Source organism: Strix uralensis, chromosome 19, assembly GCF_047716275.1.
Source record: "Strix uralensis isolate ZFMK-TIS-50842 chromosome 19, bStrUra1, whole genome shotgun sequence".
Lineage (NCBI taxonomy): Eukaryota > Metazoa > Chordata > Aves > Strigiformes > Strigidae > Strix > Strix uralensis.
The window spans coordinates 2,993,929-3,021,714 of record NC_133990.1 but is presented as its reverse complement, the minus strand read 5'-3'; the positions used below and the strand labels follow the sequence as shown (position 1 = coordinate 3,021,714).

At 64.1% G+C, this 27,786-nt stretch overlaps 4 protein-coding genes across 4 annotated transcripts; all 4 read left to right on the top strand.

The window, feature by feature from the left end:
• Positions 1-3,351: 3,351 nt before the first annotated feature.
• Positions 3,352-8,560, top strand: LOC141952210 (uncharacterized). The gene is made up of 10 exons (XM_074889390.1): positions 3,352-3,362; positions 3,719-4,088; positions 5,064-5,168; positions 5,553-5,621; positions 5,824-5,979; positions 6,773-7,364; positions 7,503-7,597; positions 7,735-7,826; positions 7,943-8,057; positions 8,226-8,560. Exons 2-10 carry the CDS (start codon positions 3,729-3,731, stop codon positions 8,544-8,546), a joined length of 1,905 nt encoding a protein of 634 aa, XP_074745491.1. The 5' UTR covers positions 3,352-3,362; positions 3,719-3,728; the 3' UTR covers positions 8,547-8,560.
• Positions 8,561-8,573: 13 nt separating this feature from the next.
• Positions 8,574-13,053, top strand: LOC141952311 (glutamine-rich protein 2-like). The gene is made up of 11 exons (XM_074889626.1): positions 8,574-8,586; positions 8,648-8,829; positions 9,056-9,130; positions 9,440-9,604; positions 9,761-9,882; positions 10,794-10,859; positions 11,113-11,214; positions 11,807-11,960; positions 12,145-12,232; positions 12,389-12,496; positions 12,835-13,053. The coding sequence occupies exons 1-11, from the start codon at positions 8,574-8,576 to the stop codon at positions 13,032-13,034; spliced, it is 1,275 nt and encodes a 424-aa protein (XP_074745727.1). The 3' UTR covers positions 13,035-13,053.
• Positions 13,054-16,407: 3,354 nt separating this feature from the next.
• On the top strand, positions 16,408-22,514 carry LOC141952310 (uncharacterized). Its single transcript, XM_074889625.1, has 12 exons — positions 16,408-16,418; positions 16,775-17,144; positions 18,120-18,224; positions 18,609-18,677; positions 18,880-19,035; positions 19,829-20,420; positions 20,559-20,653; positions 20,791-20,882; positions 20,999-21,113; positions 21,282-21,885; positions 22,112-22,186; positions 22,496-22,514. Exons 2-10 carry the CDS (start codon positions 16,785-16,787, stop codon positions 21,600-21,602), a joined length of 1,905 nt encoding a protein of 634 aa, XP_074745726.1. The 5' UTR covers positions 16,408-16,418; positions 16,775-16,784; the 3' UTR covers positions 21,603-21,885; positions 22,112-22,186; positions 22,496-22,514.
• Positions 22,515-22,552: 38 nt separating this feature from the next.
• LOC141952309 (glutamine-rich protein 2-like) lies at positions 22,553-26,109 on the top strand. Its single transcript, XM_074889624.1, has 8 exons — positions 22,553-22,594; positions 22,817-22,938; positions 23,850-23,915; positions 24,169-24,270; positions 24,863-25,016; positions 25,201-25,288; positions 25,445-25,552; positions 25,891-26,109. The coding sequence occupies exons 1-8, from the start codon at positions 22,553-22,555 to the stop codon at positions 26,088-26,090; spliced, it is 882 nt and encodes a 293-aa protein (XP_074745725.1). The 3' UTR covers positions 26,091-26,109.
• Positions 26,110-27,786: the final 1,677 nt, after the last annotated feature.

Sequence of the window (27,786 nt, the reverse complement as noted above, 5' to 3'; positions counted from 1 at the left end):
CACCTGCGTGGCCTGAGCGGGGTGGCCCTGGGCTGGGATCTTCCCATCATGCATAAGGAGGGGTCGCAGCATCCCTTGTCCTGCGGCCACGTGTGGCCAGAGGAGCTGAAACCAGCCCCTGTCCAACCCCCCTCCCAGGGTCTGCGCCGGCCCCGTGCTGCCACGCTCTCCCTGACACCCCCTGGCCTCCATGAACCCCTTTTTGGCCCCTGACAGGGAGCTTGTGGCCCCCAAAAGGGTCTGGGGGAGCCCACACTAAAGCAGGAGGATGATGACGCTCCGTTGCTGCTGAAGGTGGTGGGAGATGGGGACCGCGGTGGGAAGGGTGGCAGCAGGACATGGCTTTAACGCCGAAAGGGAATCCCCCCCCCAAGCCCGCTGGCTGGCTATCGCTTATCCCGCGGGATGAGCATCACTGAGCAGGTTTCCTTATCTGCTCATGGATTGTCACCCCCTTGTCCCTCTTCCAACGCTGCCATTGATGGAAAGAGGAAGGCACAGACCTGCCATGGTGTGTGCTTGGGGGCTGCCCTGTGGAAAAACTGCTCCCCTGGTAGATCTTCTCCCCAGATTCGGGCGAGGGGGGGGAGCACCCAAACCTCCCCCCCACAATGGCAGACCCCAACCCTGCCCACCCCGCTGCAGTCTCCAGGCACCTTAGCCCCCAGGGAGCCCCCCCTGCCGGGGATGTTTCCCCTGGTGGGTTTGGTTTTTCAGGGGAAAAATAGGTGCTAAATACCCGCGTTGGGGGTGCCCAGGTGGATCCAGCAGGATCTGGGATTCCCTCAGTGCCACCTCCAGTGGGATAACTGGGAGCACTCAGAGCAAACTGGTCACCACTAGAATAGAGCCAGCAGAGGACCATCTTGTACCCCGGGAGGGGGGGTCAGGCACTGATGGGCTTAAAAACACCCCCCACCCCCTGGGACTAATTGCATTTGCAGGATTTGGCCCACCTGGGGCTGAGCCCTTTGGTGCGTGTGCGCGTGTGTGTGTCCCCAGCTCACCCCCTCTCCCACCCACTGTCCCATTTGCTGCTGCTGGGACCCAGCTGCACCCTATAAACACCACCCCCCCCCCCCCCCCCCCCCATGAGCACCCAGCCCCATGTCCCTTTTTGGGTGCTGCCTGTGCTGCTGGAGCAGGTGAGTAGCCCCAGCTGGGGCATTTTTTCCCTTTTTTCCTTTTTCCTTCTGGGGGTCTCCCTGTTCCCTGGTGGATGATTTGCTGTTGTGCTTTGAGCCCCCCCAGCCCTTGCTGCCATCTCTGGAGCTGCTGCGTTCCCATTTTGGGCTTTTTTTTACCCCAGTTGCTTGGTGTGTGAGCAGTGTGGCAAGGGGGGGGAGCCGTGTTCTTATTCAATTTTAATTGAGTTTGGATATTTAAGCACAAAGCCAGGGGCTGGTGCGTTGTTTGGAGTCGTTAGAAGGGGGGTGGCACAGCAAGTGGCTTGTGAGGTCAGGGCCTGGGGCTGAGCAGTGTCCTGGGCCTGGGGGGAAAGGAGTTGGTGGCCAGCGAGCCCCCACCCATGGCCCTCCTGCAGTGGGGGACACTGAAAAGGCATCACCCCCCCCCACCTCAGAGCAGGGTTTGCCTAAAAGCCTGGCAGCCCTGAGTATCGCAGGGCTGAGGCCTGGGGGCCTCATCACACGGGTGGGTGATGGCGCTGGGGAGGGGGCCACAAGCTGCCGGGGGGTGGGTTGCAAACCGCAGTATTTTGTGAGGGTGCAGGATGGGGTTTGGGCTGCACCCCAGGACATGGGGGTCCTCGCTGTGCTCACATGGCCCCCCCATGGCTCCGGGGTCTCCCCTTCCCTCTGCTCCCCCCTTCGGGGATGGCAGCGGTGGCTTCTGCAGGCAGAGCGCAGGCAGAGCGCGGGCAGCACGTGGGACTCGGCGCAGCCTCCTGGGGGGGGCCTGTCCCCACTGGTAATGCTGCGGCTTGGGGGGGGGCTCACGCCCATTCTCGGTGCCCTTGCAGGGATGTGCTCCCAGCAAAGAGAGAAGGCAGGGACTGTGATCAGAGACAGAGAGTATTTGTCGATCAGATAAAGGGCGAGGTGACAAGAGACGTGTGGTATTTGTCAGTCAGATAAAGGGTGGGAGCCTGGGTGTGTGCATGTCTGTCTGGCGGGATATACGCCAAGTCTGCGATTAGCGATATCCTGTGAAGTAGGCACAGAGATGAGCTGTGCCATGTAAGGGCCAAACCCCAGAGGGTCAGCAGAAGATAACGCAGAGGAAGACGACGACCCCCCTAGCAACAAAAGGCGCAGCCGCAGCTGAAACCAAAAAGGCCCCGTCAGCCCAGAACCTGAAGATTCTAACAAGAGACTGCCAAAGAGGAGGGGCGCGCGCCGTTGGCGGAGCAGCGACTCCCCGGCCGCCCAGCGCTGCTTTACTTGCTCAAGCGCTTGCTGAATTAATAAACTTTATAAGTCACTTGATTTGGCTTCTGAAAGTGATTTTCCCCAATTTATAACAGCTTAATTAAAGCAGCAGGCTTCTGCACCTGGGAGTGCTGTTTCTTCCTGCCAGTGATCATCTCGCCTTCACCATGTGGTACTCGCAGCGAAATACAAGTGCAGGACAGACTGTTTGGCTGATGAACTTGCTTCCCCCCCACTCCTCAGTGTTCTCTGATAGTCTTGTTTTATAAAAATTGTGGTTGCTCTGGGTTTTTTTCTCTTTTTTCTTTATTCCCCCCCGCCCCCCCCAAGCTGCAGATACTACAGGCAGCACTTTGATGGATCACTCGGGCTCGAAGATTTTTCCCAGTGTTTGAATACTTCCTGGGGCTGTCTGGATGCCTGTGTTTAGCTGCGTTTCTTTTTTTCCCCGCTCTCGCGGCTCTTTGCTTCGGTGCAAGGTGCGAGAAATCTGTGTGTTGATGCAGTCAGCAGCAGCCTTCCACCATTGCCACGTCTGAGGGAGAGGGTAAAATCTGTCATGCTTTTGACACCTCAGCCAATAACTCAATGGAGGTGCTTCCTTGCCGGGACTGGGCTTGTCTGGGAGAGTTTCAGGGGGGAGCAGGGTGCCGGACGGGCAGGATGGTCTCTGTGCACGGCGCAGCCACGGGCTGCAGGGAGCTGCGTCAAAATATTCGACGTCACCAGTTGTATTTTGTGTCGTCACAGTGGCAAAGGCAGCGGGGAGCCTGGGCCCGGCCCGCCGCCGGGGCCGCCGCGTCGCCTGGCAACGGGAGGCGCTGCGTTATCCCGCCCTGTAAACACGGGCACGTGGGCTCGGCCAATGGGCAGCGGGCAGCGGCGGGTGGTGGCCAATGAGGAAAGGGAAGGGGCGGGCTCAGGGTGAGGGGCGGGGCTAGGGGAGAGCAGAGCGGCGGCGGGGACGGACGAGTAAGGTTGGGGGTGCGGGCTCGGGAGAGGGGGACTGGGGGGACTGGGGGGACTGGGGGGCCCGGGGCGCCCGGGGGGCTGGTGAGAAAGTGAGGCGGGGGGCAGGGGCAGGGGCAGGGGCAGGCAGAGCTGGGTATGAGGCTGGGGGTGGCCGGGGAAGGAGACACCCCTCCCTCTCCCCCAGACAGCCCTGCCCTCGGGGGGTCACCGTGTCACCCGCCCCCCCGCCGCTTCGACCACTTTCTGTGGTGAGGAGGAGGAGGGCGGCTGCCCATCCCTCCCAGCCGCCCAGGTCCCCTCCAGGCAAAAGGGGTGCTGTCGTGTCCCCCCCGCTCAGGCTCTGTGTTTTCGGGCAGGGCAGCAGCCATGGCCGCACTCAGCCTGTCCCAGCTGCTGGACGTCGCCATCGGGACGCCCCAGGTCGGGGCTGTCAACTTCACGGCGCTGCACAGCCTGCTGCAGGCCGTGCTCAGGCACCTGGGCCTGCAGGACCTGCCTGCCCTGGGGCAAGGGCACAGCCCGACCCCCCTCCTGGGGCGGGACCAGCCCCCCGAGGCACCCCCCAGAGAAGAAGGGGGACAGGGCGGAGGCCCAGGCACAGAGTCGCTCACCCCCGCGAAGGACCCGCTGCAGGGGACCGTGAGCACTCCCCAGGACGCCTCCGTGGCTGCTGACGTGGGGCAGATGAAGATAAAGATTGAAGAGAATGAGAGCAGCATCTCCAAGGTAGAGGCTCTTCCCCGTTCCCTGGGTGCCCCCCCGTGAGACACCCCCTCCTCTGGGGTCTGCACCACCATTGTGGTGCCCTTAGGTCTGGTTTAAGCCTGAGCTCGAGGTGGTATGTGGGGCTTACACTGTGGGAAAGGGATGGAGTTTTGGGGAGAAAGAGCTGGGGCTGAAATGCTGCTCCAGTTGCTCTGGGTTCTCCCCAAGTTGCCATCAGCAAGTCGTGGGTCCAGTAGAGCACCCGGTGCCCTCGGCTGCAGCAGCCAGAGGCTCAGCACCTGTGGAGATCCAGCCCTACCACTCTCCATCCCTCCCTTCCCCACTCCTGAGCCACAGCCAGGTACGGCACCCGCTCCTCAGGCAGCTGAGAGGCTCCATCAGCACCTCATGGGCCTCATCTCCCAGCCCAAATCCCCTTGGCTTGCCCGAGGGCTAGACCCAGCCCTGGTGGGGACCGGAGAGGGGCCTCATCCTGCACAACGCTGAGCCGTTTGGGGCTGCGAGCATCCCCAGTGGGAAGAAATAAGCTCAGGTTCAAGGAAACGGTCACCTTGGGTGCTGCAGGGCCGGATCCTGCTGGGACTGGGACATGTAGGGAGAAGGCAGCAGGGAGGGTTTCCCCGGGTGGCTGAGCTCACCCTCCTCGGGGCAGGCCCCCCCCTGCTTGATCGCTCCCCGCTTCGTTAGCCGCGGTTGCCGCTGCCCTCGCGGGCCAGGCTGTGGTTGAGAGGGTGGCAGCAGCTCTTTGCCCTTTGGATCGGCTTCAGTAGTCTTGCACAGAGCCCGGTGTGGGGGGGCAGGGCTGGATCTGTCCCCGCTTACTTGGGCTGTGCAGTGGGCCCCCCCCGGGGCAGGGTTGGGGGGGGGGGGGTCTCTGGGGAGCTGCTGCCCCTTCTTGGCTGCTGAAGGTGTGATGAATGGTAAGTGCTGCCCGCAGTGCCCCCGGGACTCACCCCCGCCACTGCCCTCTCTCAGGCCGTGGCTCTCTCCCAGGATCTCCTCGAGGAGATCGGCGGGATGAAGGCGGCGCAGTCCCGCATGGAGGAGGACATTCGGATGATCCGGGAGACGCTTGGCATGGTGAGCTGCTGCCGGTGTCCCCAGGAGGCAGCTGGGCCCTCACCCCCCTCCCTGCCTCTGTGTCACCCTGCCACCCCTGCCCCACGGCCCTGGGTGTCACCCGGCGTGAAGGGTGCCAGGAGGGAAGAGCAGGAAGGGTGTCCCAAGGCTGAAGAGGTAACTGCATGCACCAACCAAAGTGACGCTAAGACATTTTTTAACTAAGCAGCTGTAAAGAAAGAAACATGGGTGCTAAGAAGGAGAGGAGATAAAGATCTACCCATGCAACACAGCCACAACCCTGCCTGGCATCCCTCTGTCCTGTGCCCAAGTTAATTTTCGGATGCTCCTTTTCAATCCTGCTCCTGTGTCTGGGCTGCCATCCCTCTCCTTGTCCCGCTCCAGGGGAATCTCCAGGACGCTGCCGGCCAGCTGCCGGCCCTCCGTGACCAGACGGCGTCGGACAGTGACATGGTAGGGCCGCGCGCACGCCCGGATCCTGCTCCGGGAAGGAGGCGGCTGCATGCCCGGGGCACCGGTGCACCCAGTCCCTCCGTGGCAGGGCACGGTCCCAGCAGGGCTGGGCAGCGATGCTGGAGGGGGTCAGTGCTCCTGTGGGTGCCATCTCACCCGGCTACGTGGCCAGGGTTGACCCCCTAATCCCTTTTCTCCCCAGAAAAAGCTGAAGGAAAGGCTGAGCCTCTACCCAGCCCCGGAGGAGGTGAGCAACATGGTGCGCTGGGAGGTGCTGGAGGATTGCCTGGTGGGCAGCAAAGCAGGAGGAGGAGAAGGAGGAGGAGTAGGAGGACGAGAAGGCCGAGGTCTGTCCGTGGTGAGTGCTGGGGCATCCCGGCTATGGGAGTGGGACTCAGCAGGACCGCAGCCCCCGGGGCCTCGGCGGAGGTTTGCTCAGCACTTCTCTTCCCTGTGCATCCCGCCGGGAGGCAGGACCTGGCACCAGCAGAGCCAGGGCAGCTCCTCGGCTGCCCCAACAGAGACCTCCTCATCGTCCTCATCGTCTGTGCCACCGACAGCCCCCAACAGCCCCTCCGTGGGGCAAGGGAGCGCCCGAAACCCTTGGGGTGACCGCCCAGCCCCCTGTCCTTGCTCAACGTTGGGCAGGACCACGGCTCCCTGCCCTCCTGGTCTCTCTGGGGCTGGTAGGTGGGAGCCGGGGACAGCGGAGGGACATTTTGGGGCAAACCCCAGCATTCTGCACCATGAGATGGTTTCCAAATCCTACCTGGGGCTGCTGCTCCTGAAATGAAGGCGCAGCCCATTAGGCTGGGAAGCGGGTCTGGTCCAGCAGCTCTGGAGTACAGAATCCCATTGCTGGAGAGAAGAATGCCTTGCTGTTGTGTCAGGTGGCATCGGCAGGGGGTTTGCTGATCTCCAGGATCGGCTGCTGAAATGACTCTGCAGGCACAGAGGTGGCCAAAGGACTAAAGGGACTGGGGAGGGGCCGTGCGGCTGGGGCGCCCGGGGGTCCCTGTGGGTTGGGCAGTCTCTGCCTTTGGGGTACTTGAGTTTGGCTCCGTGAGCTGGGGGGTTTGAGGACAGGGCGGGTGGCCCTTGCCGCTGCACTTCCGCCCATAAACCTGCTCCCCTTTGCCTCCTCTTCGCAGGATGGCAGTGAGGGCCAGGCTGCCCCCGCCGAGCCCCCCACTGCAGACGTGGACACCCCGCATGGGGCAAGCTCAGCGCTGGGACTGGAGGGACCAGGGCCACAGCCTGCACCCAGGACCAGCAAAGGGACCAGCAAGGGGACTCCGCAGACACAGCCTGGCTCCCCGGGGACGCAGAGAGCACCAGTGGCCCCTGAGAAGGGGGCAGGTGCTTCCTCAGATGAGGCAAAGACTTGTGATGCCCGTGCCACCACCCTGGAGACACAGACAGGATCCCCTGGCATCAAGACCACTACGCTGGGGACAGAGTCAGGGGCCCCTGACAGCCAGACCTCCACCCCAGGGGCACAGCCAGGGGCCTCTGACACCCAGAGCGCTACCCCAGGGGTGCAGCCAAGTACCCCCAGCACCCAAACCACCACCCCAGGGGTGCAGCCAGGGATCGCCAGCACCGAAACGGTGGAGGCTCTCTGCCAGATCGGGCAGCTCAGCCACCCCTGTGCCAGCCTGAAGGAGCAGGTGGCCCAGCTGGAAGCCAGCAAGCCAGACCACGCCGAGCTTGAGAAGCTGCGCCTGCTCTTCTCGGAGGGAGGTAGGAGCCCCTGGGGGGGCTGGCAGGGGGGTGTTTGGCATGGGGACACCCTGGGCTGGGGGCTCGTTGTGCTCAGAGCCTGGCCTCAAGGGCGAGACCCCCTCTCACTGACAGCATGTCCCCTCGGACCACATCTAGACAAGGAGAGCATCACCAGCGTCCTGGCCGACCTCCAGGGCCGGGTGTCCTCGCTGCAGGGCCTGACCAGTGACCTGCAGGGCGAGAATGGGAAGGTGAGCTGGCAGCAGTCCCTGGGGGGGCTGCGGGGATGCCAGGGGGGAGTTGGGCAGGGAGGAGGCAGCTGAAGGGCCCCTGGGCTGGGACAACAGAGGGGGCTGTGCCCTGACTCATCCACCACTGCCTTTCCCAGATCAGGCAGCTGGAAGATGCCGTCGGAAAGCTGGAGGTAGCTGGAGCCAACTGGAAAGGGGATGTCAGCGACCAGATCACCCTGCAACTGGGGTAAAAGGACGGGACAGGGTTTCCTACCCTGCAGGAGGAGCCCGGGGGGACAAGGGACACCCCCTGAGCGGCCCTGTGGAGGCTAAGCCTGCCTGTGCCCCTGTCTCACTGAGCAGGTCCACGCTGCAGGAGATGAGGTATAAGCTGAAGGAGCTGGAAGAGCAGCAGGAGATGACCAAGGCCACGCTGGAGCGGTTGGTGGCCAAGACGGCTGACGAGCTGCAGGAGCAGGTGAGGTCCAGGGGCAGCGCTCCCACCGCCACAGCTCGGTGGGGTGGTCCTGGAGGGGTTTCCAGCCACATCCCCTGGCTGGCTGGGGCCATCGAGCCTCCACAGCACCCGGATTTGTTGACTGCATCCACCTCATCTCAGAGCCGACTCCTTCTCCCCTTCCTGCAGCTGGGCGAGCTGAGGGCGATGGTGGCGAGCACAGGGCAGGAGCAGGCAGAGGCGCAGGCAGCGTGCCCCGCCTGCAGCGGGGACATCCGCAAGCAGGTGGGGCAGCTCCTGCAGCGCTACGAGAAGCTCCAGGAGGTGGTGGACAATTTCATGTCGCAGCAGGCAGTGGGCAAGGTGGTAAGACGGCTGCCAGGGAGGAGCCAGGTAAGGAGATGCCGGCATGGGGGGCTTGGGAGGTTGCCAGCACCCCCCCAGCTGGTTGTGCTTCGCTGTAATGTGGAGGAGCCCCTCACCGCCTCCCAGATTGGTTCGTACAAGTGAGCAGCACGGAAGGAATTTAAAGCCTTGATGCAAATGTCCTGTTGGCACTGAGAGCCCATGGCCACCGGGCAAGTAAGCCGGGTCTGTCCCCACGGGGGCAGCCAGCCCCCCCTTGCACGGCACCACCTTGTCATCTTCCTCCCTGAAGCAGGACGAGGAGCTGCTGAAGCTGCTGAAGCGCATCCAGGCCACCGTCACGCAGGTGCAAGGGGACTACGAGAAGCTCAACTCTGTCACCGGGAACCTCCTGAATGACCATCACCAGAAGGAGAAAGATATGGAGGTAGGTGGCTGAAACCCCCTCGGGGTCAGAGCATCCTCCAGGCAGACCCCAGGCTGGGGACCACAAGGGATTTGTCTGCACCCCCCCAAACCTTGCAGCCCTGTGGAGGTTCAATGTACCTTTCCTGGAGGTTTGGGTGAGGTGGGGGGAGCGGGGGTTGCTCAGCTGGCCAGGAGGCAGCTCCAACCCTGCCGCGGTGCCATGGGATGCTTTTCTGTGTTGGAAGGCTCTGTTCCGGTCCCTGGAGAGGCTGGAGAAGGAGAAGGCGAACAAGGAAGACCTGGTGCTGGGGATTGATGTGGTATGGCCTTGGGGGGTCCTGGCACCACCCAAGGGGGTGCTGGGCAGGGTGACAAACACCCCTTGTGCCTTGGGGGCTCAGTGGCAGAACTGGCCTGGGGGAGGGAGGATTTCCAGACTGGCTGTGGCTCCTTCCCCAGGTGCCTCTGTCTTCCCCTGGGTCCCTTCAGCTGGTGTGACCAACCCCACGGGGGTGATGGGGCGAGTGGGGCCACGTAGCCACTTCTCCCTGTCCTCCTGCCACGAGCTGGCCCTGCCCGTCATCCCGCCATCCTTTCCTCACTGCTCTCCTGCCTTTCCCCGCTGCTAGAAAGCAGACAAAACCGCCCTGGCCGGCAAAGTGAGTCGCACCCAGTTTGAGGCGAGCATGGAGCGGCTGAATGAGATGATGCAGGAGACGCTGAGCCGGGTGACGGGGCAGGAGCAGGGCTGGCACCAGGTCCAGCGGCAGCTCAGTGAAGAGATGGACTCCAAGGTGAGGGGTGGCACGTCCCCGCTGCGCAAAACTGGCACCTTCGGGGCTTGGCAGCCTACGGCAGCGTCCCTCTGAGGATCCGCCCTCCTGGCTTTTCGTGGGGAACATGATGTCCCAGCCCGGGGCAGCTGGCTGAGGGTGTGTGTCTGTCCGTAGCTGGACCGCCTGGAGCTGGGGCCTTTCCGGCAGCAGCTGGAGGAGCACTGGAGGAGCATCCTGGAGCAGCTCAAGGAGAAGGAGCCGCTGACGGAGGCTGACGATGCAGCTGGGATGAAGAAGTGAGTGCGATGGGGGTGGCGATGGCTTCTGCTCCCACCGGTAGCAGGCTCCCGATGTTAAAGGAGGCACGAGGAGGGGGACCTGCAGGATGGAGCCCTCCCGAACCAAAACTGGGATGTGGGTGCAAAGGTTTTCTGGAGCAAGGGTGGGGAACGGCGACTCGTCCCCCTGGGCAGGGCTGTGACACGCGGCGCCGCAGAGCTGGGTTGTGACCTGCCCTCCTGGCGAGGGGCGGGGGGGTAATTAGCGCTGACGAAGTGATGAAACCGGTGTGAGGGCTGGTTGGGATGGCAGCTACGGGTGCCTGCGCCCTTCGCCTCCCATCCCTGCCTGCCCTGGGCAGCCACAGGCAGCTGCCAGGTTTCGGAGGTGCCCGCAGGACCGAGGCGAGCGTGTCCCTGTCCTCGGGGCAGCTGTGACAAAACTCATCCTGAAAAATGTGGGAATCCTGCATCCCCCAGGCCCGGCGTTTGTACCCCAGCAAGAGGTACAGGAACAGCCCCGTTCTGTCCTTGCTGGTACCCCCAGTTCCCATGGGACTGGGGTGCTGTGCGTGCCTGTGGGCGTAGTTCCCATAATGGTGGTTTTTGGGTGCTCCCCTCAGTGGATTCTCCGGTGCCTAATATGAGGTGGAGCTTTTTCCCAAGCGGGAGCCCACAACCAACTGCTCTCCCCCATCGTAGCCCCTTGATTTTGTAGTCAGCCGGTGGGTTGTGACCTTGGTGGGGTGGGGTGGGGTGGGGTGGGGGGTAAGCCAGGCTCAAAACCCTGCGGTTCCCCCCGCAAATACCATAACTCATTACAATGAAGTGCCCAGCACCTTGCTGCTGCCTGCCAGCTGCCTGCCTGTGTGCAGGCAGGGCTGTATCCCCCCCCAGGAACTCACCCAGGCCTTTCCCCCCCCCGCCAGGCAGCTGCTGGCCCATTTCCACTGCCTGTCCTGCGACCGGCCCCTCAGCATGCTGGCGCCTGGCCCGTGAGTACCGTCCGGCACCGGTGCATCGGGGGGTGCGTGGGTGATTCGGAGGGGAGATGGGTGCTGGCAGTGCCCCGCTGTGCCCGGCACGGGGGTTAGGGTGTCTGCCTGGGGGGGTGCAGCCCTCCTGAGCCCCTCCCTGGGGGCAGTGGGATGCCAATGGGGTACAAGCCTGTGGGTTTTGGGGCACTGCCCCGAGCTGGGGTGGGTCGTGTGTCCCCTGTCACCCACCCACGGCTCCTGCCCTCCCCAGGCACATCGCGGCCATCCCGTCCAGGCCACCGCTCCCCCCCCACCTTGCCGGGCGCTCCCATACTGTCGTGGAGCTGGAGCAAACACCGCAGCACAGCCACAGGTATGGGACACGGGGACCCGGCCCCTGGGGTGCAGGTTGGCCCTGCCCTGGAGAGGGAGAGCCCTTCCCAGGGTGGGGCTGAAGGGATGCAGGGGCGGCCTGGGCAGGGCAGGGGAGCAGAGATGTGCTGCAGAGGGGTCAGCTGTGCTTGTCCCCGGTCTGTGGCGTTTTACAGCCCTCCCTGCGCTGCCCTGTCTAGCCCAGGTCTGTGTCTCAGTGGTGCTGAAGCCACATGTGATGAGCTGTGTCTGGTCTCAGCCTGACCTCAGGCTTCACTGGGGAGTCAGCTGCCTCCTGTGAAACAAGTCACCGAAATTAAACACTGCAGCTGGGACAGCCCAGCTCCTGCCTCCCGCTGTCCCTCGCGTAGGGTGCAGGGACCTGCCATGGCCATGAGCAGCTCACCAGGGCCACGGGGAAAGAGCAGATCCAGCACAGCTGGACAGGCGTGGGTCTCCTTCAGCAGTCGGAGGGCACCCGGGAGGGACATACCCCACCGGGGAGCACCCGCAGCCCCCTCCCTGGCATAGTAGGGTGAAGCACGGGGTGCCACGGTGCTGGGTGCTGAGCATCCCTGTGCTCCGTCCCACAGGGAGCGGGTGGGCGAGTGCAGGTACCCCCGCGTGCCGCGGCAATGCGGGGGCCGGCACACCCTCACCCACCCGCTGCAGCGCTGCCCGCACCCCCAGCCCCACCCGCCCAGCACCCCGCGGCCGCTCCAGCCCCACACCCTGCTCCCCATCAAGGTGAGGATGACGAAGGTAGGGATACAGCGGGGGCAAGCGAGGCTGGGAGGGTGATGCTGAGCATCCAGGGTGGGGGTGGGGGGATCCGTGCCTCAGTTTCCCCAGGGGGAGCTGGGTGGGGGGGTTTGCCTGGGCATGCTGATTTGGGCCCCGTGTTTCAGCCAACCCCCTCTCTCCTTCCCAGCACGACGAGACGGAGCTGTCGGGCCAGGATGGCCACATCTACAGGGGCCGGCGGGTCAGGCAGCTGCCTGTGCTCGTGGGCAAGGAGGGTACGGCTGGGCCACGCTTGGGGAGGGGATCTGGCGGGGGTGAACTGGGCAGTGGAGTGGGCAGGGTGCCCGCGGGGTGCCAGGTTTTCCCCCTTTCCCCTCCGTGCGTTCTCCCTGGCTCCCCCCAGCCCAGCTCCCTCTGCTCCCTCCTGCCAGACTTCCCCAGGGCCAAGCCCAAGCTGTCCCCGAGGCAGTGGGATGCCAAGGACACCAGCCGCCTGCTCTCCCGGCCCCAGAGCACTGCGTCGTCGCTCAGCCAGCCAGGTACGGCCCTGCCAGGGCACCGGGGTGGGGGGAGAGGGCACCCTGCTGTGTCCTGGTGGGTGGGGGCAAGCAGGGTGGGATGGGGGTTTGGGGTGGAGTGGGGTGGAAGCAGGATGGAGGGGGAGGACGGGAAGATGGGGCAATCGATCCCCATGTTGGAGCCAGAGCAAGGTGGAGGGACGTGGCGGGGTGGTCCTGGCCACTGTGGGACAACAGCCTGTCTGCTTCAGGGTGGGGGCCAGGACCCCGTTGCTGGGTGTCTCTGGCCAGGCAGGTGCCCATGGGCGGTGCCTGCCCCAGGGGCTGCAGGGGGGCTAACCCCTGCCCCTCGCCCCCAGGCATCCCCACCTCGCCAGAGCACAGGCCAGCCTCCTCCCACGGCCGCCTCTCCCAGGCACGGGGGCTCCTCGTGCCCCTCCAGCCCTCGTGGGACGGATCCAGCACCCCGGAAGCCAGGCAGGACCGGGGGTCCCCGACCGAAGCCCCACCACCCCGGCCACCGAGCAGGCGAGCAAGCATCTCTGGCCAGCAGCAATAAAGGGCGATGGGCAGCCAAGCACCTGCGTGGCCTGAGCGGGGTGGCCCTGGGCTGGGATCTTCCCATCATGCATAAGGAGGGGTCGCAGCATCCCTTGTCCTGCGGCCACGTGTGGCCAGAGGAGCTGAAACCAGCCCCTGTCCAACCCCCCTCCCAGGGTCTGCGCCGGCCCCGTGCTGCCACGCTCTCCCTGACACCCCCTGGCCTCCATGAACCCCTTTTTGGCCCCTGACAGGGAGCTTGTGGCCCCCAAAAGGGTCTGGGGGAGCCCACACTAAAGCAGGAGGATGATGACGCTCCGTTGCTGCTGAAGGTGGTGGGAGATGGGGACCGCGGTGGGAAGGGTGGCAGCAGGACATGGCTTTAACGCCGAAAGGGAATCCCCCCCCCAAGCCCGCTGGCTGGCTATCGCTTATCCCGCGGGATGAGCATCACTGAGCAGGTTTCCTTATCTGCTCATGGATTGTCACCCCCTTGTCCCTCTTCCAACGCTGCCATTGATGGAAAGAGGAAGGCACAGACCTGCCATGGTGTGTGCTTGGGGGCTGCCCTGTGGAAAAACTGCTCCCCTGGTAGATCTTCTCCCCAGATTCGGGCGAGGGGGGGGAGCACCCAAACCTCCCCCCCACAATGGCAGACCCCAACCCTGCCCACCCCGCTGCAGTCTCCAGGCACCTTAGCCCCCAGGGAGCCCCCCCTGCCGGGGATGTTTCCCCTGGTGGGTTTGGTTTTTCAGGGGAAAAATAGGTGCTAAATACCCGCGTTGGGGGTGCCCAGGTGGATCCAGCAGGATCTGGGATTCCCTCAGTGCCACCTCCAGTGGGATAACTGGGAGCACTCAGAGCAAACTGGTCACCACTAGAATAGAGCCAGCAGAGGACCATCTTGTACCCCGGGAGGGGGGGTCAGGCACTGATGGGCTTAAAAACACCCCCCACCCCCTGGGACTAATTGCATTTGCAGGATTTGGCCCACCTGGGGCTGAGCCCTTTGGTGCGTGTGCGCGTGTGTGTGTCCCCAGCTCACCCCCTCTCCCACCCACTGTCCCATTTGCTGCTGCTGGGACCCAGCTGCACCCTATAAACACCACCCCCCCCCCCCCCCCCCCCCCCCATGAGCACCCAGCCCCATGTCCCTTTTTGGGTGCTGCCTGTGCTGCTGGAGCAGGTGAGTAGCCCCAGCTGGGGCATTTTTTCCCTTTTTTCCTTTTTCCTTCTGGGGGTCTCCCTGTTCCCTGGTGGATGATTTGCTGTTGTGCTTTGAGCCCCCCCAGCCCTTGCTGCCATCTCTGGAGCTGCTGCGTTCCCATTTTGGGCTTTTTTTTACCCCAGTTGCTTGGTGTGTGAGCAGTGTGGCAAGGGGGGGGAGCCGTGTTCTTATTCAATTTTAATTGAGTTTGGATATTTAAGCACAAAGCCAGGGGCTGGTGCGTTGTTTGGAGTCGTTAGAAGGGGGGTGGCACAGCAAGTGGCTTGTGAGGTCAGGGCCTGGGGCTGAGCAGTGTCCTGGGCCTGGGGGGAAAGGAGTTGGTGGCCAGCGAGCCCCCACCCATGGCCCTCCTGCAGTGGGGGACACTGAAAAGGCATCACCCCCCCCCACCTCAGAGCAGGGTTTGCCTAAAAGCCTGGCAGCCCTGAGTATCGCAGGGCTGAGGCCTGGGGGCCTCATCACACGGGTGGGTGATGGCGCTGGGGAGGGGGCCACAAGCTGCCGGGGGGTGGGTTGCAAACCGCAGTATTTTGTGAGGGTGCAGGATGGGGTTTGGGCTGCACCCCAGGACATGGGGGTCCTCGCTGTGCTCACATGGCCCCCCCATGGCTCCGGGGTCTCCCCTTCCCTCTGCTCCCCCCTTCGGGGATGGCAGCGGTGGCTTCTGCAGGCAGAGCGCAGGCAGAGCGCGGGCAGCACGTGGGACTCGGCGCAGCCTCCTGGGGGGGGCCTGTCCCCACTGGTAATGCTGCGGCTTGGGGGGGGGCTCACGCCCATTCTCGGTGCCCTTGCAGGGATGTGCTCCCAGCAAAGAGAGAAGGCAGGGACTGTGATCAGAGACAGAGAGTATTTGTCGATCAGATAAAGGGCGAGGTGACAAGAGACGTGTGGTATTTGTCAGTCAGATAAAGGGTGGGAGCCTGGGTGTGTGCATGTCTGTCTGGCGGGATATACGCCAAGTCTGCGATTAGCGATATCCTGTGAAGTAGGCACAGAGATGAGCTGTGCCATGTAAGGGCCAAACCCCAGAGGGTCAGCAGAAGATAACGCAGAGGAAGACGACGACCCCCCTAGCAACAAAAGGCGCAGCCGCAGCTGAAACCAAAAAGGCCCCGTCAGCCCAGAACCTGAAGATTCTAACAAGAGACTGCCAAAGAGGAGGGGCGCGCGCCGTTGGCGGAGCAGCGACTCCCCGGCCGCCCAGCGCTGCTTTACTTGCTCAAGCGCTTGCTGAATTAATAAACTTTATAAGTCACTTGATTTGGCTTCTGAAAGTGATTTTCCCCAATTTATAACAGCTTAATTAAAGCAGCAGGCTTCTGCACCTGGGAGTGCTGTTTCTTCCTGCCAGTGATCATCTCGCCTTCACCATGTGGTACTCGCAGCGAAATACAAGTGCAGGACAGACTGTTTGGCTGATGAACTTGCTTCCCCCCCACTCCTCAGTGTTCTCTGATAGTCTTGTTTTATAAAAATTGTGGTTGCTCTGGGTTTTTTTCTCTTTTTTCTTTATTCCCCCCCGCCCCCCCCAAGCTGCAGATACTACAGGCAGCACTTTGATGGATCACTCGGGCTCGAAGATTTTTCCCAGTGTTTGAATACTTCCTGGGGCTGTCTGGATGCCTGTGTTTAGCTGCGTTTCTTTTTTTCCCCGCTCTCGCGGCTCTTTGCTTCGGTGCAAGGTGCGAGAAATCTGTGTGTTGATGCAGTCAGCAGCAGCCTTCCACCATTGCCACGTCTGAGGGAGAGGGTAAAATCTGTCATGCTTTTGACACCTCAGCCAATAACTCAATGGAGGTGCTTCCTTGCCGGGACTGGGCTTGTCTGGGAGAGTTTCAGGGGGGAGCAGGGTGCCGGACGGGCAGGATGGTCTCTGTGCACGGCGCAGCCACGGGCTGCAGGGAGCTGCGTCAAAATATTCGACGTCACCAGTTGTATTTTGTGTCGTCACAGTGGCAAAGGCAGCGGGGAGCCTGGGCCCGGCCCGCCGCCGGGGCCGCCGCGTCGCCTGGCAACGGGAGGCGCTGCGTTATCCCGCCCTGTAAACACGGGCACGTGGGCTCGGCCAATGGGCAGCGGGCAGCGGCGGGTGGTGGCCAATGAGGAAAGGGAAGGGGCGGGCTCAGGGTGAGGGGCGGGGCTAGGGGAGAGCAGAGCGGCGGCGGGGACGGACGAGTAAGGTTGGGGGTGCGGGCTCGGGAGAGGGGGACTGGGGGGACTGGGGGGACTGGGGGGCCCGGGGCGCCCGGGGGGCTGGTGAGAAAGTGAGGCGGGGGGCAGGGGCAGGGGCAGGGGCAGGCAGAGCTGGGTATGAGGCTGGGGGTGGCCGGGGAAGGAGACACCCCTCCCTCTCCCCCAGACAGCCCTGCCCTCGGGGGGTCACCGTGTCACCCGCCCCCCCGCCGCTTCGACCACTTTCTGTGGTGAGGAGGAGGAGGGCGGCTGCCCATCCCTCCCAGCCGCCCAGGTCCCCTCCAGGCAAAAGGGGTGCTGTCGTGTCCCCCCCGCTCAGGCTCTGTGTTTTCGGGCAGGGCAGCAGCCATGGCCGCACTCAGCCTGTCCCAGCTGCTGGACGTCGCCATCGGGACGCCCCAGGTCGGGGCTGTCAACTTCACGGCGCTGCACAGCCTGCTGCAGGCCGTGCTCAGGCACCTGGGCCTGCAGGACCTGCCTGCCCTGGGGCAAGGGCACAGCCCGACCCCCCTCCTGGGGCGGGACCAGCCCCCCGAGGCACCCCCCAGAGAAGAAGGGGGACAGGGCGGAGGCCCAGGCACAGAGTCGCTCACCCCCGCGAAGGACCCGCTGCAGGGGACCGTGAGCACTCCCCAGGACGCCTCCGTGGCTGCTGACGTGGGGCAGATGAAGATAAAGATTGAAGAGAATGAGAGCAGCATCTCCAAGGTAGAGGCTCTTCCCCGTTCCCTGGGTGCCCCCCCGTGAGACACCCCCTCCTCTGGGGTCTGCACCACCATTGTGGTGCCCTTAGGTCTGGTTTAAGCCTGAGCTCGAGGTGGTATGTGGGGCTTACACTGTGGGAAAGGGATGGAGTTTTGGGGAGAAAGAGCTGGGGCTGAAATGCTGCTCCAGTTGCTCTGGGTTCTCCCCAAGTTGCCATCAGCAAGTCGTGGGTCCAGTAGAGCACCCGGTGCCCTCGGCTGCAGCAGCCAGAGGCTCAGCACCTGTGGAGATCCAGCCCTACCACTCTCCATCCCTCCCTTCCCCACTCCTGAGCCACAGCCAGGTACGGCACCCGCTCCTCAGGCAGCTGAGAGGCTCCATCAGCACCTCATGGGCCTCATCTCCCAGCCCAAATCCCCTTGGCTTGCCCGAGGGCTAGACCCAGCCCTGGTGGGGACCGGAGAGGGGCCTCATCCTGCACAACGCTGAGCCGTTTGGGGCTGCGAGCATCCCCAGTGGGAAGAAATAAGCTCAGGTTCAAGGAAACGGTCACCTTGGGTGCTGCAGGGCCGGATCCTGCTGGGACTGGGACATGTAGGGAGAAGGCAGCAGGGAGGGTTTCCCCGGGTGGCTGAGCTCACCCTCCTCGGGGCAGGCCCCCCCCTGCTTGATCGCTCCCCGCTTCGTTAGCCGCGGTTGCCGCTGCCCTCGCGGGCCAGGCTGTGGTTGAGAGGGTGGCAGCAGCTCTTTGCCCTTTGGATCGGCTTCAGTAGTCTTGCACAGAGCCCGGTGTGGGGGGGCAGGGCTGGATCTGTCCCCGCTTACTTGGGCTGTGCAGTGGGCCCCCCCCGGGGCAGGGTTGGGGGGGGGGGGGTCTCTGGGGAGCTGCTGCCCCTTCTTGGCTGCTGAAGGTGTGATGAATGGTAAGTGCTGCCCGCAGTGCCCCCGGGACTCACCCCCGCCACTGCCCTCTCTCAGGCCGTGGCTCTCTCCCAGGATCTCCTCGAGGAGATCGGCGGGATGAAGGCGGCGCAGTCCCGCATGGAGGAGGACATTCGGATGATCCGGGAGACGCTTGGCATGGTGAGCTGCTGCCGGTGTCCCCAGGAGGCAGCTGGGCCCTCACCCCCCTCCCTGCCTCTGTGTCACCCTGCCACCCCTGCCCCACGGCCCTGGGTGTCACCCGGCGTGAAGGGTGCCAGGAGGGAAGAGCAGGAAGGGTGTCCCAAGGCTGAAGAGGTAACTGCATGCACCAACCAAAGTGACGCTAAGACATTTTTTAACTAAGCAGCTGTAAAGAAAGAAACATGGGTGCTAAGAAGGAGAGGAGATAAAGATCTACCCATGCAACACAGCCACAACCCTGCCTGGCATCCCTCTGTCCTGTGCCCAAGTTAATTTTCGGATGCTCCTTTTCAATCCTGCTCCTGTGTCTGGGCTGCCATCCCTCTCCTTGTCCCGCTCCAGGGGAATCTCCAGGACGCTGCCGGCCAGCTGCCGGCCCTCCGTGACCAGACGGCGTCGGACAGTGACATGGTAGGGCCGCGCGCACGCCCGGATCCTGCTCCGGGAAGGAGGCGGCTGCATGCCCGGGGCACCGGTGCACCCAGTCCCTCCGTGGCAGGGCACGGTCCCAGCAGGGCTGGGCAGCGATGCTGGAGGGGGTCAGTGCTCCTGTGGGTGCCATCTCACCCGGCTACGTGGCCAGGGTTGACCCCCTAATCCCTTTTCTCCCCAGAAAAAGCTGAAGGAAAGGCTGAGCCTCTACCCAGCCCCGGAGGAGGTGAGCAACATGGTGCGCTGGGAGGTGCTGGAGGATTGCCTGGTGGGCAGCAAAGCAGGAGGAGGAGAAGGAGGAGGAGTAGGAGGACGAGAAGGCCGAGGTCTGTCCGTGGTGAGTGCTGGGGCATCCCGGCTATGGGAGTGGGACTCAGCAGGACCGCAGCCCCCGGGGCCTCGGCGGAGGTTTGCTCAGCACTTCTCTTCCCTGTGCATCCCGCCGGGAGGCAGGACCTGGCACCAGCAGAGCCAGGGCAGCTCCTCGGCTGCCCCAACAGAGACCTCCTCATCGTCCTCATCGTCTGTGCCACCGACAGCCCCCAACAGCCCCTCCGTGGGGCAAGGGAGCGCCCGAAACCCTTGGGGTGACCGCCCAGCCCCCTGTCCTTGCTCAACGTTGGGCAGGACCACGGCTCCCTGCCCTCCTGGTCTCTCTGGGGCTGGTAGGTGGGAGCCGGGGACAGCGGAGGGACATTTTGGGGCAAACCCCAGCATTCTGCACCATGAGATGGTTTCCAAATCCTACCTGGGGCTGCTGCTCCTGAAATGAAGGCGCAGCCCATTAGGCTGGGAAGCGGGTCTGGTCCAGCAGCTCTGGAGTACAGAATCCCATTGCTGGAGAGAAGAATGCCTTGCTGTTGTGTCAGGTGGCATCGGCAGGGGGTTTGCTGATCTCCAGGATCGGCTGCTGAAATGACTCTGCAGGCACAGAGGTGGCCAAAGGACTAAAGGGACTGGGGAGGGGCCGTGCGGCTGGGGCGCCCGGGGGTCCCTGTGGGTTGGGCAGTCTCTGCCTTTGGGGTACTTGAGTTTGGCTCCGTGAGCTGGGGGGTTTGAGGACAGGGCGGGTGGCCCTTGCCGCTGCACTTCCGCCCATAAACCTGCTCCCCTTTGCCTCCTCTTCGCAGGATGGCAGTGAGGGCCAGGCTGCCCCCGCCGAGCCCCCCACTGCAGACGTGGACACCCCGCATGGGGCAAGCTCAGCGCTGGGACTGGAGGGACCAGGGCCACAGCCTGCACCCAGGACCAGCAAAGGGACCAGCAAGGGGACTCCGCAGACACAGCCTGGCTCCCCGGGGACGCAGAGAGCACCAGTGGCCCCTGAGAAGGGGGCAGGTGCTTCCTCAGATGAGGCAAAGACTTGTGATGCCCGTGCCACCACCCTGGAGACACAGACAGGATCCCCTGGCATCAAGACCACTACGCTGGGGACAGAGTCAGGGGCCCCTGACAGCCAGACCTCCACCCCAGGGGCACAGCCAGGGGCCTCTGACACCCAGAGCGCTACCCCAGGGGTGCAGCCAAGTACCCCCAGCACCCAAACCACCACCCCAGGGGTGCAGCCAGGGATCGCCAGCACCGAAACGGTGGAGGCTCTCTGCCAGATCGGGCAGCTCAGCCACCCCTGTGCCAGCCTGAAGGAGCAGGTGGCCCAGCTGGAAGCCAGCAAGCCAGATCACGCCGAGCTTGAGAAGCTGCGCCTGCTCTTCTCGGAGGGAGGTAGGAGCCCCTGGGGGGGCTGGCAGGGGGGTGTTTGGCATGGGGACACCCTGGGCTGGGGGCTCGTTGTGCTCAGAGCCTGGCCTCAAGGGCGAGACCCCCTCTCACTGACAGCATGTCCCCTCGGACCACATCTAGACAAGGAGAGCATCACCAGCGTCCTGGCCGACCTCCAGGGCCGGGTGTCCTCGCTGCAGGGCCTGACCAGTGACCTGCAGGGCGAGAATGGGAAGGTGAGCTGGCAGCAGTCCCTGGGGGGGCTGCGGGGATGCCAGGGGGGAGTTGGGCAGGGAGGAGGCAGCTGAAGGGCCCCTGGGCTGGGACAACAGAGGGGGCTGTGCCCTGACTCATCCACCACTGCCTTTCCCAGATCAGGCAGCTGGAAGATGCCGTCGGAAAGCTGGAGGTAGCTGGAGCCAACTGGAAAGGGGATGTCAGCGACCAGATCACCCTGCAACTGGGGTAAAAGGACGGGACAGGGTTTCCTACCCTGCAGGAGGAGCCCGGGGGGACAAGGGACACCCCCTGAGCGGCCCTGTGGAGGCTAAGCCTGCCTGTGCCCCTGTCTCACTGAGCAGGTCCACGCTGCAGGAGATGAGGTATAAGCTGAAGGAGCTGGAAGAGCAGCAGGAGATGACCAAGGCCACGCTGGAGCGGTTGGTGGCCAAGACGGCTGACGAGCTGCAGGAGCAGGTGAGGTCCAGGGGCAGCGCTCCCACCGCCACAGCTCGGTGGGGTGGTCCTGGAGGGGTTTCCAGCCACATCCCCTGGCTGGCTGGGGCCATCGAGCCTCCACAGCACCCGGATTTGTTGACTGCATCCACCTCATCTCAGAGCCGACTCCTTCTCCCCTTCCTGCAGCTGGGCGAGCTGAGGGCGATGGTGGCGAGCACAGGGCAGGAGCAGGCAGAGGCGCAGGCAGCGTGCCCCGCCTGCAGCGGGGACATCCGCAAGCAGGTGGGGCAGCTCCTGCAGCGCTACGAGAAGCTCCAGGAGGTGGTGGACAATTTCATGTCGCAGCAGGCAGTGGGCAAGGTGGTAAGACGGCTGCCAGGGAGGAGCCAGGTAAGGAGATGCCGGCATGGGGGGCTTGGGAGGTTGCCAGCACCCCCCCAGCTGGTTGTGCTTCGCTGTAATGTGGAGGAGCCCCTCACCGCCTCCCAGATTGGTTCGTACAAGTGAGCAGCACGGAAGGAATTTAAAGCCTTGATGCAAATGTCCTGTTGGCACTGAGAGCCCATGGCCACCGGGCAAGTAAGCCGGGTCTGTCCCCACGGGGGCAGCCAGCCCCCCCTTGCACGGCACCACCTTGTCATCTTCCTCCCTGAAGCAGGACGAGGAGCTGCTGAAGCTGCTGAAGCGCATCCAGGCCACCGTCACGCAGGTGCAAGGGGACTACGAGAAGCTCAACTCTGTCACCGGGAACCTCCTGAATGACCATCACCAGAAGGAGAAAGATATGGAGGTAGGTGGCTGAAACCCCCTCGGGGTCAGAGCATCCTCCAGGCAGACCCCAGGCTGGGGACCACAAGGGATTTGTCTGCACCCCCCCAAACCTTGCAGCCCTGTGGAGGTTCAATGTACCTTTCCTGGAGGTTTGGGTGAGGTGGGGGGAGCGGGGGTTGCTCAGCTGGCCAGGAGGCAGCTCCAACCCTGCCGCGGTGCCATGGGATGCTTTTCTGTGTTGGAAGGCTCTGTTCCGGTCCCTGGAGAGGCTGGAGAAGGAGAAGGCGAACAAGGAAGACCTGGTGCTGGGGATTGATGTGGTATGGCCTTGGGGGGTCCTGGCACCACCCAAGGGGGTGCTGGGCAGGGTGACAAACACCCCTTGTGCCTTGGGGGCTCAGTGGCAGAACTGGCCTGGGGGAGGGAGGATTTCCAGACTGGCTGTGGCTCCTTCCCCAGGTGCCTCTGTCTTCCCCTGGGTCCCTTCAGCTGGTGTGACCAACCCCACGGGGGTGATGGGGCGAGTGGGGCCACGTAGCCACTTCTCCCTGTCCTCCTGCCACGAGCTGGCCCTGCCCGTCATCCCGCCATCCTTTCCTCACTGCTCTCCTGCCTTTCCCCGCTGCTAGAAAGCAGACAAAACCGCCCTGGCCGGCAAAGTGAGTCGCACCCAGTTTGAGGCGAGCATGGAGCGGCTGAATGAGATGATGCAGGAGACACTGAGCCGGGTGACGGGGCAGGAGCAGGGCTGGCACCAGGTCCAGCGGCAGCTCAGTGAAGAGATGGACTCCAAGGTGAGGGGTGGCACGTCCCCGCTGCGCAAAACTGGCACCTTCGGGGCTTGGCAGCCTACGGCAGCGTCCCTCTGAGGATCCGCCCTCCTGGCTTTTCGTGGGGAACATGATGTCCCAGCCCGGGGCAGCTGGCTGAGGGTGTGTGTCTGTCCGTAGCTGGACCGCCTGGAGCTGGGGCCTTTCCGGCAGCAGCTGGAGGAGCACTGGAGGAGCATCCTGGAGCAGCTCAAGGAGAAGGAGCCGCTGACGGAGGCTGACGATGCAGCTGGGATGAAGAAGTGAGTGCGATGGGGGTGGCGATGGCTTCTGCTCCCACCGGTAGCAGGCTCCCGATGTTAAAGGAGGCACGAGGAGGGGGACCTGCAGGATGGAGCCCTCCCGAACCAAAACTGGGATGTGGGTGCAAAGGTTTTCTGGAGCAAGGGTGGGGAACGGCGACTCGTCCCCCTGGGCAGGGCTGTGACACGCGGCGCCGCAGAGCTGGGTTGTGACCTGCCCTCCTGGCGAGGGGCGGGGGGGTAATTAGCGCTGACGAAGTGATGAAACCGGTGTGAGGGCTGGTTGGGATGGCAGCTACGGGTGCCTGCGCCCTTCGCCTCCCATCCCTGCCTGCCCTGGGCAGCCACAGGCAGCTGCCAGGTTTCGGAGGTGCCCGCAGGGCCGAGGCGAGCGTGTCCCTGTCCTCGGGGCAGCTGTGACAAAACTCATCCTGAAAAATGTGGGAATCCTGCATCCCCCAGGCCCGGCGTTTGTACCCCAGCAAGAGGTACAGGAACAGCCCCGTTCTGTCCTTGCTGGTACCCCCAGTTCCCATGGGACTGGGGTGCTGTGCGTGCCTGTGGGCGTAGTTCCCATAATGGTGGTTTTTGGGTGCTCCCCTCAGTGGATTCTCCGGTGCCTAATATGAGGTGGAGCTTTTTCCCAAGCGGGAGCCCACAACCAACTGCTCTCCCCCATCGTAGCCCCTTGATTTTGTAGTCAGCCGGTGGGTTGTGACCTTGGTGGGGTGGGGTGGGGTGGGGTGGGGGGTAAGCCAGGCTCAAAACCCTGCGGTTCCCCCCGCAAATACCATAACTCATTACAATGAAGTGCCCAGCACCTTGCTGCTGCCTGCCAGCTGCCTGCCTGTGTGCAGGCAGGGCTGTATCCCCCCCCAGGAACTCACCCAGGCCTTTCCCCCCCCCGCCAGGCAGCTGCTGGCCCATTTCCACTGCCTGTCCTGCGACCGGCCCCTCAGCATGCTGGCGCCTGGCCCGTGAGTACCGTCCGGCACCGGTGCATCGGGGGGTGCGTGGGTGATTCGGAGGGGAGATGGGTGCTGGCAGTGCCCCGCTGTGCCCGGCACGGGGGTTAGGGTGTCTGCCTGGGGGGGTGCAGCCCTCCTGAGCCCCTCCCTGGGGGCAGTGGGATGCCAATGGGGTACAAGCCTGTGGGTTTTGGGGCACTGCCCCGAGCTGGGGTGGGTCGTGTGTCCCCTGTCACCCACCCACGGCTCCTGCCCTCCCCAGGCACATCGCGGCCATCCCGTCCAGGCCACCGCTCCCCCCCCACCTTGCCGGGCGCTCCCATACTGTCGTGGAGCTGGAGCAAACACCGCAGCACAGCCACAGGTATGGGACACGGGGACCCGGCCCCTGGGGTGCAGGTTGGCCCTGCCCTGGAGAGGGAGAGCCCTTCCCAGGGTGGGGCTGAAGGGATGCAGGGGCGGCCTGGGCAGGGCAGGGGAGCAGAGATGTGCTGCAGAGGGGTCAGCTGTGCTTGTCCCCGGTCTGTGGCGTTTTACAGCCCTCCCTGCGCTGCCCTGTCTAGCCCAGGTCTGTGTCTCAGTGGTGCTGAAGCCACATGTGATGAGCTGTGTCTGGTCTCAGCCTGACCTCAGGCTTCACTGGGGAGTCAGCTGCCTCCTGTGAAACAAGTCACCGAAATTAAACACTGCAGCTGGGACAGCCCAGCTCCTGCCTCCCGCTGTCCCTCGCGTAGGGTGCAGGGACCTGCCATGGCCATGAGCAGCTCACCAGGGCCACGGGGAAAGAGCAGATCCAGCACAGCTGGACAGGCGTGGGTCTCCTTCAGCAGTCGGAGGGCACCCGGGAGGGACATACCCCACCGGGGAGCACCCGCAGCCCCCTCCCTGGCATAGTAGGGTGAAGCACGGGGTGCCACGGTGCTGGGTGCTGAGCATCCCTGTGCTCCGTCCCACAGGGAGCGGGTGGGCGAGTGCAGGTACCCCCGCGTGCCGCGGCAATGCGGGGGCCGGCACACCCTCACCCACCCGCTGCAGCGCTGCCCGCACCCCCAGCCCCACCCGCCCAGCACCCCGCGGCCGCTCCAGCCCCACACCCTGCTCCCCATCAAGGTAAGGATGACGAAGGTAGGGATACAGCGGGGGCAAGCGAGGCTGGGAGGGTGATGCTGAGCATCCAGGGTGGGGGTGGGGGGATCCGTGCCTCAGTTTCCCCAGGGGGAGCTGGGTGGGGGGGTTTGCCTGGGCATGCTGATTTGGGCCCCGTGTTTCAGCCAACCCCCTCTCTCCTTCCCAGCACGACGAGACGGAGCTGTCGGGCCAGGATGGCCACATCTACAGGGGCCGGCGGGTCAGGCAGCTGCCTGTGCTCGTGGGCAAGGAGGGTACGGCTGGGCCACGCTTGGGGAGGGGATCTGGCGGGGGTGAACTGGGCAGTGGAGTGGGCAGGGTGCCCGCGGGGTGCCAGGTTTTCCCCCTTTCCCCTCCGTGCGTTCTCCCTGGCTCCCCCTAGCCCAGCTCCCTCTGCTCCCTCCTGCCAGACTTCCCCAGGGCCAAGCCCAAGCTGTCCCCGAGGCAGTGGGATGCCAAGGACACCAGCCGCCTGCTCTCCCGGCCCCAGAGCACTGCGTCGTCGCTCAGCCAGCCAGGTACGGCCCTGCCAGGGCACCGGGGTGGGGGGAGAGGGCACCCTGCTGTGTCCTGGTGGGTGGGGGCAAGCAGGGTGGGATGGGGGTTTGGGGTGGAGTGGGGTGGAAGCAGGATGGAGGGGGAGGACGGGAAGATGGGGCAATCGATCCCCATGTTGGAGCCAGAGCAAGGTGGAGGGACGTGGCGGGGTGGTCCTGGCCACTGTGGGACAACAGCCTGTCTGCTTCAGGGTGGGGGCCAGGACCCCGTTGCTGGGTGTCTCTGGCCAGGCAGGTGCCCATGGGCGGTGCCTGCCCCAGGGGCTGCAGGGGGGCTAACCCCTGCCCCTCGCCCCCAGGCATCCCCACCTCGCCAGAGCACAGGCCAGCCTCCTCCCACGGCCGCCTCTCCCAGGCACGGGGGCTCCTCGTGCCCCTCCAGCCCTCGTGGGACGGATCCAGCACCCCGGAAGCCAGGCAGGACCGGGGGTCCCCGACCGAAGCCCCACCACCCCGGCCACCGAGCAGGCGAGCAAGCATCTCTGGCCAGCAGCAATAAAGGGCGATGGGCAGCCAAGCACCTGCGTGGCCTGAGCGGGGTGGCCCTGGGCTGGGATCTTCCCATCATGCATAAGGAGGGGTCGCAGCATCCCTTGTCCTGCGGCCACGTGTGGCCAGAGGAGCTGAAACCAGCCCCTGTCCAACCCCCCTCCCAGGGTCTGCGCCGGCCCCGTGCTGCCACGCTCTCCCTGACACCCCCTGGCCTCCATGAACCCCTTTTTGGCCCCTGACAGGGAGCTTGTGGCCCCCAAAAGGGTCTGGGGGAGCCCACACTAAAGCAGGAGGATGATGACGCTCCGTTGCTGCTGAAGGTGGTGGGAGATGGGGACCGCGGTGGGAAGGGTGGCAGCAGGACATGGCTTTAACGCCGAAAGGGAATCCCCCCCCCAAGCCCGCTGGCTGGCTATCGCTTATCCCGCGGGATGAGCATCACTGAGCAGGTTTCCTTATCTGCTCATGGATTGTCACCCCCTTGTCCCTCTTCCAACGCTGCCATTGATGGAAAGAGGAAGGCACAGACCTGCCATGGTGTGTGCTTGGGGGCTGCCCTGTGGAAAAACTGCTCCCCTGGTAGATCTTCTCCCCAGATTCGGGCGAGGGGGGGGAGCACCCAAACCTCCCCCCCACAATGGCAGACCCCAACCCTGCCCACCCCGCTGCAGTCTCCAGGCACCTTAGCCCCCAGGGAGCCCCCCCTGCCCGGGATGTTTCCCCTGGTGGGTTTGGTTTTTCAGGGGAAAAATAGGTGCTAAATACCCACGTTGGGGGTGCCCAGGTGGATCCAGCAGGATCTGGGATTCCCTCAGTGCCACCTCCAGTGGGATAACTGGGAGCACTCAGAGCAAACTGGTCACCACTAGAATAGAGCCAGCAGAGGACCATCTTGTACCCCGGGAGGGGGGGTCAGGCACTGATGGGCTTAAAAACACCCCCCACCCCCTGGGACTATTGCATTTGCAGGATTTGGCCCACCTGGGGCTGAGCCCTTTGGTGCGTGTGCGCGTGTGTGTGTCCCCAGCTCACCCCCTCTCCCACCCACTGTCCCATTTGCTGCTGCTGGGACCCAGCTGCACCCTATAAACACCAACCCCCCCCCCCCCCCCCCATGAGCACCCAGCCCCATGTCCCTTTTTGGGTGCTGCCTGTGCTGCTGGAGCAGGTGAGTAGCCCCAGCTGGGGCATTTTTTCCCTTTTTTCCTTTTTCCTTCTGGGGGTCTCCCTGTTCCCTGGTGGATGATTTGCTGTTGTGCTTTGAGCCCCCCCAGCCCTTGCTGCCATCTCTGGAGCTGCTGCGTTCCCATTTTGGGCTTTTTTTTTACCCCAGTTGCTTGGTGTGTGAGCAGGGTGGCAAGGGGGGGGTGCCGTGTTCTTATTCAATTTTAATTGAGTTTGGATATTTAAGCACAAAGCCAGGGGCTGGTGCGTTGTTTGGAGTCGTTAGAAGGGGGGTGGCACAGCAAGTGGCTTGTGAGGTCAGGGCCTGGGGCTGAGCAGTGTCCTGGGCCTGGGGGGAAAGGAGTTGGTGGCCAGCGAGCCCCCACCCATGGCCCTCCTGCAGTGGGGGACACTGAAAAGGCATCACCCCCCCCCACCTCAGAGCAGGGTTTGCCTAAAAGCCTGGCAGCCCTGAGTATCGCAGGGCTGAGGCCTGGGGGCCTCATCACACGGGTGGGTGATGGCGCTGGGGAGGGGGC